This window comes from Helianthus annuus, unplaced genomic scaffold (assembly GCF_002127325.2).
Source record: "Helianthus annuus cultivar XRQ/B unplaced genomic scaffold, HanXRQr2.0-SUNRISE HanXRQChr00c024, whole genome shotgun sequence".
Taxonomy (NCBI): domain Eukaryota; kingdom Viridiplantae; phylum Streptophyta; class Magnoliopsida; order Asterales; family Asteraceae; genus Helianthus; species Helianthus annuus.
In genome coordinates this window covers 19,938-38,257 of record NW_023395540.1, presented here as the reverse complement: position 1 = coordinate 38,257, position 18,320 = coordinate 19,938, and the positions used below count along the sequence as shown (strand labels likewise).

The following is an 18,320-nucleotide window of genomic DNA, read 5'->3' as shown; positions in this document are numbered from 1 at the left end:
TAAGTTGTCGGATTTGTATTGTTTGAGAGACAAGAAATCTGTATGACTTTTTATGGAATATTTGTTTATTAGTATGGGATGATGAACTTGTTAAATATTATCGCTAAATTAGTCGTTATGGATTCTCTTGAGCAATCTGGTTCGCTTAGTGCCGCGCCCCAATGATTCCGCCCTCGGTTGGGGTGTAACAGATTGGTATCAGAGCCATAACTATAGGGCATGGTTGCAAAAGTCGTTAGGCACTCCTTAGTCAGTCGACCGGGGAGTTGAGAGTACTCGGCCTAGGCGGAGAGTACTCGGGGAGTACTCGGACGTATTAAATTATAAATAAATTAGTTTTTGGAAATTAAATATATGTTAAATAACATAAATTTAATAATATCTATTAAAAAATACGCGAAAATGATATTCATTCTTTAATATGATATGCATAGAAATTATGTTTTATTATATTTTAAGTCAAACTCGGCCCGAGTTGACCTACTAGATAAGATTTTAGCCGAGGTTGACCGTGTTTGACCGATTCCGAGTAATTAGGCGGAGTGAAAGAAAGTCGCCTCGGTAGCCTACCTTGTAGCGACTACTCGGGGAGTACTCGGCTTTAGAAACCTTGTTTTACAACCATGCTATAGGGAATTAGGTCGATTCGTGTTAAACAGACCTAGTCTATAGTCTAAGTACCAAACAGACCCTCTTGTGCGAACCCACATACTGTGGCTTCGTATGAACCTATGTGATGTACTCTTGTGCCAACCCACCTAGTGTGCCTTGGTACGAACTCAAAATGTTGCACTTTCGTACGAAGGCAGCCCTTTCTAAGGTTGAAAACTTATTTACCTTTCCTAAGGCTAACACCAACGAGTGATTGTGTCGAGATTAGGTGTGAAAACCACGAACTCCCGATACGATCACTCACCCCACGTATCATATCTCAGCACGAAAACCTTTCGTTGAGCTAGGAGTGATACCCATATCTCGACGAAAATCTCCATCTCTATCTGGTGGAACTCCCGTATTTATTCGGTGAGAACAACCACAGTTAGGAGCGTGGTTGATAAGTTAGGGGTGAAACCCGCATCTTAATAACCTGTGGACTCCCTAAACTTATTTCAAAAGATCTCACCAAAGTCTTGACTGTTCCAATGACTCGGAGCACGTAGTAACTGGAAGGATGAATGCCGGTAGCCGTATTACGGTGAGAGCATAGTCTATTAGGCCAAAGCGTGTGCCCGAACTTGTTGGGGATAGTTGAATCACTTTGGGTAGTCGATGCCTCAAACCCAGGGCGCTCTATTATTTTTAAGCCTGCAATCGCCGATTCTACGCGTCATCGAATTTTATTATTCTTACGTGTTTTTTTTTCGGTTTCGAGATTTTACGCTTTATCAATTTCTCGCTTTAACGCTTTTCACTCCACCGAATGTATGCACAACTCGCACAGCCATCACAATCTAAAACAAGAGCTAATACTCGCAACAAAACTAAATTCTAACAACTCTCTCTCTTAAACGCGTCCTCGCGCTATCTATACAAGTATATAAGTATATATGTATCTAATATACGATGTACGATTGCATATGCTTATGTGAACACGTGAGAATCTAGGAATTTCGTGTCTCCTATGTGTCTCCTATGTGAATACGTATTACTATATCAACTATTACAAGTTTTAACGCGCTAATCGCATCGCAAATTCAAAAATCATTATAATCGAATCTCATTCCAAGTATCTTTGTCTAGATGCCTTCGAACGCTTCTACCTCGCGACGTACAGCCAGGAGAAGAGCCAGAAGAAACGCCGATAAGAGGATCGCCTCGCTCGTGGCCAAGGAAGTGGCCAAGGTTATTCCTCAAATCGTCGCGCATGTTCAATCTCTCAGCAACCCTCAAACCTCGAAAGACTCTAAGACCGATGCACCAAAGTCTACTTTCTCCTACAAACAGTTCAAAGCCTGTGACCCAATGGTCTTCATAGGTGACAAAGGAGTATCTCAACTACTTCAGTGGTTCGATGCTATCGAGGTTACCCTCCGTCAGAGTGGGTGCCCCAAGTATTTTCGTACTACTTGCGCTACAGGAGTATTTCAATCAAGAGCCCTCGACTGGTGGACAGCCAAGCGTAACAAACGTGGGAACGATGCAGCTTACGCACTCTCCTGGGATGAGCTAAAGAAGCTCATGAAGGAGGAGTACTGCCCTCCCCACGAGGTCCAGAAGCTAGAAAATGAATTTTGGGATATCAAGCAAGTTGAAGGTGACAACGCCGGCCTCACAGCAAGGTTCAAACAGCTTAGCATCATCTGCCAAAGCCAAGTCGGCACTCCCGAAAAGGCCATCAAGAAGTACATATGTGCTTTGCCGGAGTGTGTGGGCAATTTTGTCGAAGCTGCAAGATCTACTACCATCAAAGAAGCTTACCAATTGGCCGCAAAGATCAACGACAAACGGGTCTTGGCTGGATTCTTCTCCAAGGATCCTACCAAGAAGGCTAACCAAGCTACCACTAAATCATCTGATGATACCACCAAGTCAACCGATGATACCACCGAATCATCCGATGATGACGCACTACCACAAGACGCTGCCCATACTAGCCGTAAGAGAAAGAGCTCAAGTCTAAATTGCTCAGCAACTGCACCGCTTAAACCCGAACCTCTCCAAGTAGTTCCGCTTTATCCAAGGCGTAACTACACCGGAACTCTCCCCCTATGTCAAAAATGTACTTATCACCACCAGGCTAGAGCCAACTGTCGCTATTGCACAAATTGCAACTGTTTTGGCCACTTCACCAGGCACTGCCACACAGGGCCACGACATCAAGACATGCTAGCACTCCCAGCACCGCTGACATAACCTGCAGCCCCAGCAACCGTAGCACCAACAATCGCAACACCAGCAGCAGAAACTCCAACAGCAACCGCAACCCAAGCAGGAGTCTTCAACATCAACACCGATCAGACGCAGAACGACGTAGTTAATGGTACGATTCTTGACGTTAGTACTTATACTTTATAATTGTCCTATCATTCGATGTCGCCTCGATATGCGATGTCGACACACGCTCTCTCTCTCTCTCTCTCTCTCTCTTGCCCTCACACTTAGTATAGGATCACACACAGATTCTATTACTAGCACCATATAGTATATAACGATATAATATGTTTTACCCCAACTATGCGTCTTTAGAATAAGTCACGATAAACATGCAAGGACCAAACTAATCGTGGGTGCACACGGGATTATTTTGGTAAGTGCATTGAGATCTTAGTGAGTTCTAATGATGTCATAACGTTAAAAGCGTGGTTAAGCGTGGTGGATACGCCGCTGGTACTTCCTATATATAAGCCTCTTAACCATGTCGACAAAGTGTGACATCTATTCATGGGACAGAGGAGGTGTGGTCAAAGCATGATTGATACGCCGCTGGTACTTCCTATATATAAGTGTTTTGCCATGCTAACGAAGTTTCGTGAAGAAAATGCCATGTGGAGTTGAACGTTATTGGACCTCTTATAATATTGAGACTATTTTCAACACGCTAAACTCCTCCGCAAGGCGTAACATCTCATTACATCGCAATCGCACCATCGCTAGACTTTTCGTAAGTCTACAACAAATCTTCGCTAGAAATCAATTTCACTTCACCCTCGCTTTCCCTCTCAATGCTTCAACGTTTTAACGCTTATCGCATCCATCAATCTCATTCGCTTCGATACTCTCATCGCTTTCCCTCTTGACACTTTAACGCTTATTGCACCTATCATTCACGCCGCTTCGATATTTCAATTGGTGAACCATTCGCGCACGCTCTTATCGCTAACTAAGTTTGCAATCAGCTTCACCGCTCAGTTTACTTGATCTTCCTTTCGAACTTGGTCCAACCATTTACCGCTTGGACCGGGAATACTAGAACCTACCCATATCATGTCGGCACACATGACATCGCTCCACGGGACGGAGGCAATATGACTAAAACATGGTGGATACGCCGCTGGTACTTCCTATATATAAGTGTTTTAGCCATATTAACAAACTTTCGTGGAAAGATGCCATGTGGGGTTCGACGCTTATTGAACATTTAATACTGTTAAAAACCTATTTGTTACCATATGTTTTGAAAATGAATGAAACTTATTCGTTTTGGAAATAAATAGAAAACTTTCTGAAATTTTTAGTCAGATTAAAATCTTTGGACAAATGAAATTTTCTTACAACGTGGGTTACAATCGACTCAAGATAACGCCATGTCGAAGGAAAATTTACATAAACCAAGTTTTCTTTGAAACCTTTTCGTAGTAACTTAAGAAAACTTTTCTTACGACGTTGGTTTAACATCGACTCAGCTTAACACCACGTCATAGGAAAATTTTTATAAATCAAGTTTTCCTTAAAACTTTTCGAAAACGTAAAACACTTATGGATCGTCAACTCGTGATTTGCTAGTCAAGCAAGTCGCTTTTTCTCATCGATTTTCCATGCCACCTCGAATATCGTTTCGCTCGATAAAATATAATATTTTATTGAATACGAAAATGATCACTCGATTACGCACTTCGTAAATAAAATATAACATTTTATTAAATACGAAAATGATCGTAATTGTACAATGATTGAAAGCTGTAATTGTCACATGGAACGCGATGGAAATATCGGGGAGTCACATTACAAGATTGTTCACAATACATGACACTATTAAAATTAAATATTGTATTTATATTGTTCTCAAAAGGTCACATAATATTTGTTTTTTTTTATTAAAGCAGACTAAGGCAAAGTCCATTTCCTTACGTGTAGCAAGCTCGGATAAAATCATCAAACAGCAGTACTTGAAAAATATGCGAAAAATAAATGGTCAACTAAAAAGTTGGTGAGTAACATAGGTTTTGTGGCCAAATATATGGCAAAAAGTTTTGGTATTGCAATACGTTGACCAACTACAAGAGTTTGTCTGTAAAATAGTCTTTGTAGCCAAGTACATGGCAAAAGTTTGGCATTGCAATACGTTGGCCAACTAGAAGAGTTGGTGAAAAAAAATAGGTTTTGCAGCCAAGTACATGGCGAAGAAGTTTTATGATGGCAATATATGCTAACTAAAACAAATTTGCATTTAACATTGTATGGTAACAAGGAGGGGCGCATTCAATCCTAGTGTTGACATGTATTTGTACGGATTCTATCATTCCACTATGGATCTCTCAGCACACCACACATTTGAGCGCATGAATGGGTCGTCACACCTATAACGCTATAATATACTACCGGTCGGCTTGATCAAAGTTAATGAATGCAATATTTGGAGTTACCCAAACAATTTCTACACGAAGGCATTTAGTAACATATAGTCATAAAAGTATTGTTTTGTAAGTAAACATGTTTTACCCCAAAAGTTTTAAAGAGAAAAAGGGGGACAATGTACTCACCTTGATGTTTTGATGATGAGTTTATGTGTTCTCAAGGTTCTCTAAGATTACAAGTAATTCCTAACAATACAGATCGTTAGTTAAGGTTTTGTTGCGATGATGCTGTAGATGGTATGGTTTAAAAGAACCATTGGCAAATTGTAATTTGTTTAGTTTTTAGAACATATGATACCAAACATATGTACCATACGTTTATCCTATTTTACCAAACATCATTAATTTATTATTATTTTTTTATTTAAAGGTAAAAAAGAAAATTAAAAATAATAAGTGTGCATATATATAAATGTGTGCATATATATACATATATATATATATATATGTGTGTGTGTGTGTTTGTGTTTTATAATTATTTTTATTGTTTTTTATTTAAAGCTACAAAATAAATTTTAAAAAATCAAAAAGAATAAATTTTATAAATCATAAGAAAATTATTGCAAGGTTTGTTGTCTCCTCTCTATTTTTGGAGTCTAACCTACTCTACAGTATCTATTCAGATATTGACGATCTCGAATTGGTCTATATCATTTTTAGAATATGGAAAGTCATAGGGAACAATTATATGTAGGTTTTTTTTTTTTAATTTGTAAAGAGCATCGTATTATATTATGTGTCTTTTAATTTCTAATTGCGTTTTTTATTATTGTATCGCTTTTTTATTATGTGAAGACACTACCGGACCCGAAACGTCGAGACCACCCGAAAAGTTTTATGTCCGGTTCCATACAATTAGAGCATCTAAAAACTGAACCCAATGAAAATATTCATGGATCCACTGTCTACTTGATAGTCACCTCAACTTTCAACCGCTTGTAACCATTTAACATATATCTATAATGGTTATATGTTTTGGCTAAAGCTGATGTTTACTTACATTTTTAGGGTTTTTACATGTAACATCAATTTTTTTTTTATATGTTTTTACGGGGGTTTTACATTCCATTGATGGGCTTGGATTATATGGTTGTAGATGGTGTTTGTTTTGTACGGTTGGGATTGTGGTGATGGTTTTGGAGTATCTTCAATGGTGATCAACGTTCACAATCCAAATTCGTCACATCATTCCAAACCTCAATCATTCCAAATCTATTTTTTTTCTCCAATAATAAACCATTCTAAACATACACATCACACCCCTACTCTTACAAACAAAAAAAAGAAAGAAAGAAACATGTGTGTGGTCCCCACTAAAGTCAATCTCCTCCGATGATGATATGGGTTTGGAATTCAAATTTGGATTCCAAACTTGTACACATCATCTTCGTTGGAGATGCTCTTAGTTCTCCTGGTGATGGTAATATAGTGCACTCGAATGTTCTTGGTAAACACTTTTATATTTAATATTCAATTTTAACATACATGAATAAAATAACGATAATCAAGGGAAAATTGAGGGATCAATAGATTTTCAGCAAATTGTTTTAACAAAAGTTTTGAAATAAATAGAGGGTTGGTGACTTAACTTTATATCATTTACTTATCAAAGCAGCGAGGTAACTTCAATATATCCATGAATAAGAACCTTCAATTACATAAACCTTTCTCACAATATTTTTATAAATACAAGTAAATAATAGAAGACATAATTACATAGAATAATGCAACAATAGCATGTACATTTCATTAATTAGCCATTTCTAAGTTTGAAAAGATCTTACCTTGGATGGACATGAAGGCCTATGATATGATATTATGTCACATGCGTCTCCCTTTGACCATATAATGAACTTCCCTTGGTTGTGGTATTAACCTCCATATTCATCATGTTATTTAGAGACTATGCAAACACACAAAGCCAGAAATAAAAAGAAGTAAATTAGACCTCAGGGAAAAGTGTCATGCTTATCTCATGTTATTTATTTATGGAAATGTCTGTTCTTTGAGACCGGCTCGCTAAAAACTCTAAGTGAGCCGAGTTAATAGGAGCTGGAGAACACTCAAATTAGACCCTAAGGGAAAGTGCCATGCATATCTCATCATGTTATTTATCCATAGGAATGTTTTGCTCTTGAACTTTTACATTAATATATGATTCACTGTAAATGATACATTACACAATTTTCATAGTACTTTTCATATTTTTAATGGTCTCCATGTAACATACGACGAGGGGGGGGGGGGGGTAATGAGTTGTGGTATTTGAGACCTGTTGAGTTAAAATGACCTCAAGCTCGGTCCTCTACTTAAGCTCATTTAAAAAGAGCTTGAGCCTAACCTTCACTTATTGAACTCAAATTGGCTCGCGAGCCCATGATTTATATAGCTTTTAATGAATATATTAAATATATATTTACAACATTTATATATAAACTTATGATCAAGAAAGCTTATAAAATATACGTTATGTTATATATAAAAAAATTATAATTATCAATAATATAAGTAAGTTATATCTCTTCTAGCATGACAATATGAAAAAAATGCAAAAGCTATTCAAACACTCAAATCTCCTAACCTAAAAGTACATATGGGTAGGTATGTGAAATTTAAGGCAATAAAGTGGCATGTAAACTAAAACTGTACAAACATCATTAGCATCTAATTTTGGGTTCACTAAAAAAGTATCAAGTAAATCTTTTCTATTATATAATTTTTAATTGCTTTTACATTTCTTATAGGAAATGACTACTTTCTAAAATGAAAATTAAAGATAAATACAAGTATGGCTAATAAATTTTTGTGTTAGTTACTTTTAGAAAGAGTTGGAAAAAAGTGTGTTTGTCAACCCGCCAACTTGACCGGTATTTTGACCCGTACCCATATTGCAACATATTGACCAGAAAAGTCTCATTTTTTTAGTTGATCAGAAAGAATTACTTGGTTGAAAAGAGCGGAGGGTGTACCTTAACTGTATTTCTAAAGTAGAAATCAGAGAATCTGATGCAAGAAAGCAGTTGATATTACACTGCAAGAAGGTTGGATCCTTTTTCCACCAAAGACACAATCACTGCCACATTATCCGGCTTGCCACCAGCATATCCAGTGTATCCAGCAGCCTGTGCAGCGTCTGAGAACGGACTTCTTACAAATGAAGACTTCCCTACCTCTTGTGCTCTTGTTGCCAATATGTTAGCAATTTCCTAACAATAAAAGGAACATAAATCACTATTTAAGCTTAATGTCACTTTTTACGCGCTAACCAAATATTAGTTGCTCGTCACATATATGATACTGTTTCTTAATGAATCAGGTTAGATGAAACGGAAAACTTATATTTGTTAGCAAACTATACATCTACCCAGTAAGATCATATCTTGTAAAGATGGGACAGCCAACTATGAACAAATCAACCAACTTCGGGTCTTTATTAAGAAAAAAACTTTTTTCCACGTAACTAATGATGTTTTAAATAATGATTATAACATACTAATGATTATAAACATGTACCTAATTTGTGATTACTTTAAGAAAGGACATAAGTGTTTACCTTCGGTTTCATCCCAGCTTGCAATGACTTGGAGACAATCATGGTTATCTCTCTTTCATAAAGATTGTCAAAAAGTCCATCTGTAGCAGATATAACTATGTCACCGACCTCTAGTTCAATTAAGGATTCCTGAGATCAATTGTTCAAAAGTTCGAGATTTTGTCAGAACATAAAGAATCTTTGTGCATATAAGCGATATTTTTAGCTACCATACCTCCACAAGTTGCAAGGGGTCGTCAGAGTCTTCAACTTGCAATGCAAAATGGAACTCGTGAAGCGATGGAGAAGACTTCTTATAAATAGCACCATGTCTTATTACCAAAAATCCCGTGTCTCCTATATTAGCTACATGAAGAACCTGTTGTAGTTTAAAGGATTTAGTGGATATTAGGTACATGTTAATTAAATTCCATTTGAATAAATATTCTGGAAGCAAATAAACCACAACTTAGCAAATATTTGGAAATTTGACCAAAGAAGTATACTAAGGATTGAAAGAGAGAAGTGGAAAACACGCCAAAACACTAGTATTTGTAGAGTCGAAGTATGAATATTTTAGGTTCTTTTTTTCGAAAGGTGATGTTTCTCCCAAGGCTCGAACCCTTGAACATCAAGGGGACCTCCACTTTATCTCCAAAGGCTTTTCCATTGGACCCAACCCCCAACCCAATATTTTATGTTCTAACACTCATAGTTGTTAATAGCGGCTATAGCGACCGCTATAGCGTGCTATGTAGCCATGCGACCAAGTGTCGCTATATGGGTCTTAGCGATCAATAGCGAACTTAGCGACAGTTAGGTGGTTTTTTTTCTTTTTTTGATGTTAATATCAATTAGATATAGCTATAGAATAGCTGAATTTATAGGAATTTGTTAAATATACATGTAAAATAGCATATATACAAGGGTATTTTGATGTAATATACATATAAAAATTTTCAAAATTCTTTTTCTAGTGTAATCGCTACTTATAAAATAGCCGTCGCTATTCGCTACGTAGCATATAGGTGCCTTGTCGCTATTTGTCGCTATTCGCTATCGACAACTATGCTAACACTACACATTAATATCCACAAGGATAGAAGTTCGTGGAGCATAGGATTAAGGTTAAAAACTTTTAGGAGGATGATACGGTTTGGTATTAGATTCTTATCTTAGGAGCTTTCTTTTCAGTTTATTTTGGTGGCCTCTGCATGTTAAGGCTTGCTTGTGTGTCTATATGATGTGTTATCTGTCCCTTTTATGGAATTGCAACTCTTGATTTTACGGAAAATGTTCAAGTCAAATTTGTATATGTCCTCTTAGCATTATAACAAAAATAGCTATTATGCATTTTGGTGTGCAGTGCACTATCCTTAATTTAAACGTATAACTAATTGCAAGGGTTTTGCTGGATGTGTGGCTATTGGCTAATAGTCAGCCACTTCTACAATTTTGCATCTAGAGTCAAACATGACAATCTTAGTCAACTTATCTACTCTATGGTACAAGATTGAAAGAAATAGTATTGAAGTTTTAAACATATGTGGGTGCCCAGGTCCATGTAACAGCCCTTACAAGAGAGTCTGATTTCATGTCATAGCACCAACTTTTATAAGCAAATAGCCAAATATAGAAAAAAATCAATGATGCAAGGAATTATTATAAACACAAACCTGACCATTGAAGTTGGCAAGTAAAACATTGGAGGAACCTGACATATTTGTTTCTTTGACACCTCTACAAAGAAGTTCAACAGGGTTAGTCACTGGAACGTTGCAGGTATCCAACACAATCTCTTCACAAGTCCTCATGAGCTCTTGGGCGTAAACTCCTGGACCAGTGCCTGTACCAAGTTTGGTTTTCATATTAAACCAATAATTAATTTTCATATTAGCGTTATCCTTTTCACTTGGTGGTGAATCAGTTACTCGATTAGAAAAAAATTGTAACCCAACATTTACCTTCAAATGACCACTGGCTAACTCCACTAGCCACCCCTAGCCATTTGCTGCCAGCCACAAAATAGGCATCATCTCCACCTGTCAATGCCTGGAATTATTATTTCTATTACTAATCCGCACGATTAACTCTTGTATCAATAGCCCAAAAGTAACACAAATGTATCTAGCATTTCAGTTAAATCGAATATTGATATAAAGTAAAGAGAAATAATATTTGGACATGAGTCGATATCGAGATATTATACCTTACAACAGACATAATTGATTGGTCAAAGACAGATAAAATCAATCACCATTAAAATAACAATATACTGAAATTTGTTAACGTAACTTCATTTCCTTTTAGGGAAAATGATAAACAAACTATTTAAACAAACAGACTTATCAGTACAATGATTGTCTGAAACAAGGTAATGAAAATATGCATCTAAAAATATTACCTTAGATGGATGTTCCAACAAAGCCGCACCAGATAACAGGAAATCGTCTGTGAGATAAATCTCCTCCCTGCAAACTAAAAAGAATTAGTTGAGCCCAAAATTCCACCCAGTAGAATTATGAAGTTGGTGCTGCACAGTAAACAATATCAAATTGAAGCATAGTCATTTTAAGGTTCATTGGGACATTTGTAATGTTCAGAAGTAACCCATCGCCATCGGCTTCATGTTCTTCTATTATATTGTTTGTTACTGATTAGCAAAATCTCCTTAGCTCATAAAAAAACCCAGAAACATATATAAACTACAAACACAAATTTACACAAAGAGTGATCTGACATCAACTTTGCCTATCAAAAAAAAAAAAAAAAAAAAAAACAATCTGCCATTAGTTTCACATGAACTTGTAGGAATATGTTCCCTTGTATGTTCTGTAAAAAATGAACTTCCACCAAACAAGTATATAGATGTGAATTGATGTGATTGGTACCTTTCCACTTCAGCTTCAGCTGCTAACAGGAATGCAGTAACTTCTGATACTTCAGCAAGTTCACTGCTATCTACCACGTCCTCGGTTCTTTCTGCTTCCGGTAGTAGGTCATGGGCATCTTTTATCAGCTAAAAATCATAATCAAATAAAAAACCATTTAGTTCTAAAAACTACAAGCAAATAATTCCGGTTCATAGAGGTCTTTAGAGGCATAGCATAAAACGTTTAATGAAGATAAACGCCAAAAAGATATTACAGCCAACAGAAAGTAAAACAGAACTAAACATTTATTTTTACTGCAGATGAGATGGATTGTATTAGATACTAGAGAAATCGCATGGCCTGAATTTGTCACTGCTATAATGAATTAGTAATGATCCAAAATTCAAGCTGAAATCAATCTTCTGCTTTGATTTAAAAATAAAATCAATCCCGTCCTTTGATTTTAAACAGTTAATCAGAACCTTAAGATATCTACATGATAGTGATTTCTTTAAGTACATTTTTCTTTTCATTATATAAATATATGTTAGGTATAATATATGTGTATTTAGAGCTAACGTATTTCGGTAGAACAAGTATATTTAGAATAATACTGAAATATCAATGCTAGTTTACTTAGAACAAATATATTTAAAGCGGACCCAGGAATTTTCGTCGGCCAGGTGCTTGGACACAATTTTATAAATTTAAAATAGGTATTAATGATATAGGAAAACGTACCCACGCAATAGATAAGAACACAACTAGTTAGAATAAGTTGCTTATCTTATGTGTATTTCTTAGTATGATATGACACACATAGTTTCTCCAAACATCCAAATGAAAACATCAGGATATTTTTGTTAAAGAGAAAGGTAAAATCTAACCAAGATTGAGCTTTCCACTGCATCCGATTCGTCACGCTGTGCTAACATGTTGTCTTTTACTCCCTCGTCTTGAACAAGAAGGGATTCTAATTCATGGGGTGATGGCTCTACATCCTCAATGTAACCGTCACCAGCATCCTCATTCATAACCTGTGAAATCTCATCATCTAGATTCTGACCTGTAGCATCCTGAACTTTGATATCTGAAACTTGCATAGTATCCTTGAGTTCAACAGGTGTTAATTGGGGCTGGCTTACCTCTTCTTCTAGAATTGGTTCTGCAGGCATTACATCTGCAATTTCATTCTCCTCCGTCTTATCATTGCTCACCAGTTGCAACTCATCTTCAACAGCCAGATCCTTAACATCTTTGTCTTCAGTAGTTGAGCCTTCTAACATTGATTCAGTTCCTAATGGATCAGATGTTGGTATCTCACCTATGAACTTATCCTCACTGATGTTCATATCTTGCAACCTTTTTACTCCCTCATCTTGAACAGGTTCGGATTCTAATTGATGTGACAGTTGCTCTGCATCCTCATTGATGACCGGTAAAATCTCATCATCTAGATTCTGACCTTTAGCATCCTGAGCTTCGATATCTGAAACTGGCATGGTAGCCTCGAGTTCAATAGGTTTTAAATGGGGCTGGAATACCTCTTCTTCTAGAATTGCTTCTGCAGGCAGCACATCTGCAATTTCATTCTCACCCATATTATCATTGCTCACTAGTTGCACCTCATCTTCAACAGCCAGATCCTTAATATCCATGCCTTCATCAGATGAAACTTCTAAAGTTGGTTCAGCTCCTAGTGGATCAGATGCTGGGATCTCATCTGTGAAAGTACCCTCACTGATGTTCATATCTTGCAACCTCTCATCCATATCAACATCGTTGCTCACTAGTTGCAACTCATCTTCCACAGTCGGATCCTTAATATCCATGCCTTCGTTAGATGAAACTTCTAAAGTTGGTTCAGCTCCTAGTGGATCAGATGCTGGGATCTCATGTATGAAAGGACCCTCACTGATGTTCATATCTTGCAACCTTTCATCCAAATCAATATTCATGCCTTTATTAGTTGAAACTTCTAAACTCGGTTCAGATTCTAGTGGATCAGGTGTTGGCATCTCATCTATGAAAGTACCTTCACTAATGTTCATATCTTGCAACTTTTCATCCATATCAACATCTGAAACATCCATGCCTTTAGTAGTTGAAACTGCTAACGTTGGTTCAGAACCTAATGGATCAGATGTTGGCAACTCATCAATGAAAGTACCCTCACTAATGTTCATATCTTGCAACGTTTGATCCGTATTAACATCATTAACATTCTTGTCTTTAGTAGTTGAAGCTTCTAAAGTTGGTTCAGCTCCTAATGGATCAAATGTTGGCGTCTCATCTATGAGAGTATCCTCTCTAACGTTCTTATATTGCAACCTTTCATCCGTATCAATATCCTTAAGATCCATGTCTTTAGTAGCTGCAATTTCTAGAGTTGGTTCGGCTCCTAATAGATTAGATGTTGGTATCTCATCTATTAAAGTACCCTCACTAATGGTCATATCTTGTAACCTTTCATCCATATCAACATTCATGCCTTTATTAGTTAGAACTTCTAAAGTCGGTTCAGATCCTAATGGAGCAGGTGTTGGCATCTCATCTATGAAAGTACCTTCACTAATGTTCGTATCTTGCGACTTTTCATCAATATCAACATCTGAAACATGCATGGTTGCAGGACGCAGTAAGTCATTTGTATCATTGTCCGCCACTTGTGACTCATCCTCACCATATGGTTGTGTAACATCCGTCACTTCATTATCTGAAACTTGAGTAGCTTCGAGCTTGACAGAATCTGATGGTACCTTAATACCATTGTCATCTTGTAAAATTCCATTATCTAGATCCTGTCCTATAGTATCCTGAAGGTCAGGATCTAGAACTTGAATAGCAGGCTTGAGCTCAAGAGGGGTAGATTGGGGCTGGCTTACTTCCTCTTCTACAATTATTTCTGCCTCTTCTACAGCGGAAACAGGCACGACATAAGCAACATCATTTTCCTCCCTGTTTTCAGTGCTCACTTCTTGCAACTCATCTTCCGTAGTCTGATCCTTGACAGATTGAATCTGGTTTACCTCATCTAAAGTTAGTTCAACTGCTAATTGATCAGATGATGGTATCTCATCTATGATAGTAGCTTCATTTAAGTTCATATCTTGTAATTCTTCTTCCACATCCTCATTTACAGCACCCGTCAATTGAACATCTAATGACTTGGATGGGGACACCTCATCTATCATAGTGCCCTCATCAATGATTATATCTTTCAACTCTTCATCCGTACCCTCATTTGCAGAAGGTTTTATTTCTTCTGTATCACTTTTTCTAGAATCTTCAGTTTCCACCTTGTCCAAATCATCCATGAGTTCAGTTTGCAAAACTTGTGTACTTTCAAGCTCAACGGAAACATCTTCTGTATCACTTTTGCTAGTATCTTCAGCTTCCACATTGTCCAAATCATCCATGAGTTCAGTTTGCAAAACTTGCGTACTTTCAAGCTCAACAGAAACATCTTCTGTAACACTTTTGCTGGTATCTTCAGCTTCCACCTTGTCCAAATCATCCATGAGTTCAGTTTGCAAAACTTGCGTACTTTCAAGCTCAACAGAAACATCTTCTGTAACACTTTTGCTGGTATCTTCAGCTTCCACCTTGTCCAAATCATCTATGAGTTCAGTTGGCAAAACTTGTGTACATTCAAGCTCAACGGAAACATCTTCTGTATCACTTTTGCTAGTATCTTCAGCTTCCACATTGTCCAAATCATCCATGACTTCATTTTCTGAAACGTGCGTACTTTCAAGCTCAATAGAAACTGATGGATCCACAGTGTTATCATCAGTACCATTTAAAAATGTTCCTTCGGGATCTGCACGTTTTTCTATGTCTGGAGTGTCATCAAGAAGGTCCAGAATTGTGTCTGAACTCTCTTCCTCATCGAGCTGAACACTTAATCTGGCTTCATCAAGTGTGCTCTCTACAACTTTCATAGAATCATCCAAATTAACATCAGATTGAGATACACAAACTTCATTTTCAGATATTTCTGACAATCTCTCACTTGATTCTGCATTATTATCTTCCAAATCCGTGATATCATAGGTCACACTTTCATCAATGTCACTTTCTATATCTGCATTCCTTATTTCATCAGCTACCTCAACAAGTCTCCCCTCCACACTATCATATCCGCTATCACCTGTCTCTATGATAACTTGTCTATCCTGATCTCCATCTAATACCTGTTAGATATATAATCAAGATTATCTACAACAGTGTCAATATTATCATTATTATGTTTGTTAAGAAAAGAAACTGTGTCCGGTAATTCATGTATTAAACGATGCCATTTAGGTAGTTATTGGCGCCAAATTTAAGGGATGTGTCAGTTGGTCTGTAACCGTCAATCCACACCTATGTATACCCATTATTTGTACCGACGTTTATATAAGAATATAGTGTATGAAAAGTATTCTTATTCTTCATTTGGTTCTTGGTTCTCTGCACAATCATATGCGGAAACCAAAGTTTTGTTTCATCCAACTTTCATTTAGTATCATCAATGATCCTGGGAAACAATACCTTCACAACACTACTTTCTAGTTCAGTTTGGCTCTCTATCTCTTCCTCCACATCATCATTTTCCACCACCTCAGAAGCATCCCCAAACCGGAACACTAAACTACCATCACTATGAACTGCCAAATAAAAAACAGCAAATCACATTTTCAAACATTTAATACACATCAACTATATTTACAGTCTAAACAACACCCGAAATCAGTTGTTATATCCATGTTAAGTAACATAATATCCAAAAGGTAATTTCGAAAACAGCTAATGATACACCTTTTGTTGCAATGAGAACTATATCCGATCTACGAGACATTGATTAAACATGACCTAAAGTACATCATCCAAAATATACATTCTATACTAGAGCTACAAAACCACATAATACTCCTATTCTACAACTTCACTATCAGAAACTGATCACATTAAATTTCAAAAACAGTTAATAATATAACTTTTGTTGCAAAGAAAACTATATCCGATCTATTAGACATTGATACATCATCCAAAACACACATTCAATACTAGGGCTCCAAAGCCTCATAATACTCCTAATCTGCTACCCAATTATCAAAAAAATCGCAGTAAATTTCGAAAACAACAGTTAATAATACACCTTTTGTCGCCATGAGAACTATATCCGATCTGCTAGACATCGATTAAACTTAACCAAAGGTACATCATCCAAAACATACATTCAATACTAGGGCTCCAAAACCTCATAATACTCCTAATCTACTACTTTATTATCGATAACCAATCGCATCAGAATTTCAATTTCAAAAACAGTTAATAATGTATGCAGTATATACCTTTTGTTGCAATGAGAACAACATCCGATGACGATTGAGCAGCTACTTTCAGCCGAACAGACGATGATCCGCGTCTCCATCTTCTACCAATCAATATAAAACTGTGTGGAAAGGGGAAAAATGGGCGGCGAGTGGTGGCATAGGGTTTTAGAGGTGCGAGAAACGGTGTATAGAGAGAGAATGATCTGGAATTACATAGATTAGAGCATCGATTTGACATTGTTAACAGTTGATTGAAGAATTTGGCTTCATCTGTTCATGTGAATTTAGGGTTTTGAAGGAAGAATGGGTGATTTGAAGTGGTTGTTACAGGGGAGTGGAGGATGAAGAAGTTTGTTTGGGTTTGTGGATATTTTCGCGGTTAGATTAAGTTGGGGCTCGCTTTAATAACAGCCAATCACGTGTATTGTATGCTCCGTATTTAATTTTTAGAGTTAAATTCCTATATAGTCCATGTGGTTTGTTTGTTTTTTTTTTTTTTTTATTTTTAGTCTTTATCTTTCTAAAATTATACCTATAGTCTTTAACTTTTGTAATTTCGTTCCGGATAGTCCTTAGGTCTAACATTAGTTAGTTTTCTCAGTTAAGAGCATGTGAAATGACAAAAATACCCTTACTAATAACTTAACCTATTAAATAGATTTATTTATTTATTTGTGGGACCCACTCATTTATAAAAACAAAATAACAACCCCACCCCCACCCCACCCTCACCTTCCTATTTCTTCTCTCTATATCAGGGACCACCACTGCCTATAGCATCACCATCGCCGCCATAGCACCACCGCCATCAGATCATTCTTTTGAATTTGAATGAGCTGAATTTGTAAATCTGGATGAAATGATGTGCCATAAGAGTGAGCACGTGCCGTTATCGGTGTTGTTGAAGCGTGAGTTGGTGAACGAGAAGGCTGATAGGTCGGAGATTGTTTGTGGTGAGGCTAATTACTCCAAAAGGGGGAGGATTTTGCTCTGATCAAGACCGATTGTGAGCGGGTGTTTGGAGATGGTGTTACCACTTATTCTGTCTTTGGGGGTATAATAATCCACTATTTTAATTGCCTTGTATGGTTGGTGAATTTAAGATAGATGAGTATATTAGGGTTTCAGTTGTGTTTTGTTTTGTGTTTGCTTTGCAGATATTTGATGGGCATAATGGCTCTGCAGCTGCTATATATACTAAGGAGAATCTTTTAAACAATGTTTTTTGTGCCATTCCGTTTGATCTTAACCGCGATGAATGGTGGCAGCGCTGCCTAGGGCTTTGGTGGCTGGGTTTGTG

General features: G+C 36.9%; 1 protein-coding gene across 2 annotated transcripts; it reads right to left on the bottom strand.

Moving 5' to 3' along the window:
• Window positions 1–6,925: 6,925 nt before the first annotated feature.
• On the bottom strand, window positions 6,926–17,409 carry LOC110884907 (protein P200). 2 transcript variants are annotated; one of them, XM_022132613.2, is made up of 11 exons: window positions 17,039–17,409; window positions 16,236–16,351; window positions 12,587–15,895; window positions 11,718–11,845; window positions 11,231–11,297; window positions 10,791–10,868; window positions 10,503–10,672; window positions 9,062–9,205; window positions 8,848–8,976; window positions 8,264–8,500; window positions 6,926–7,197 (listed from the first exon to the last, which is right to left on the bottom strand). In XM_022132613.2, exons 1-6 carry the CDS (start codon window positions 17,256–17,258, stop codon window positions 10,827–10,829), a joined length of 3,882 nt encoding a protein of 1,293 aa, XP_021988305.1. In that variant the 5' UTR covers window positions 17,259–17,409; the 3' UTR covers window positions 6,926–7,197; window positions 8,264–8,500; window positions 8,848–8,976; window positions 9,062–9,205; window positions 10,503–10,672; window positions 10,791–10,826. The 2 variants fall into 2 exon arrangements, with proteins under 2 accessions (XP_021988305.1, XP_021988302.1); XM_022132610.2 differs by having other exon boundaries at window positions 10,791–10,878; window positions 17,039–17,407.
• Window positions 17,410–18,320: the final 911 nt, after the last annotated feature.

What these genes read in the sequence shown, in the direction of transcription:
- LOC110884907 (XM_022132610.2), bottom strand. Translation starts at nt 17,258, where the DNA reads ATGTCAAATCGATGCTCTAATCTATGTAATTCCAGATCATTCTCTCTC. An exon ending in TGTTCTCATTGCAACAAAAG is followed by an intron (nt 16,352 to 17,038) that starts GTATATACTGCA and finishes TTTATTTGGCAG; the next exon opens with TTCATAGTGATGGTAGTTTA. An exon ending in GCTGAAGCTGAAGTGGAAAG is followed by an intron (nt 11,298 to 11,717) that starts GTACCAATCACA and finishes TTTAGTTTGCAG; the next exon opens with GGAGGAGATTTATCTCACAG.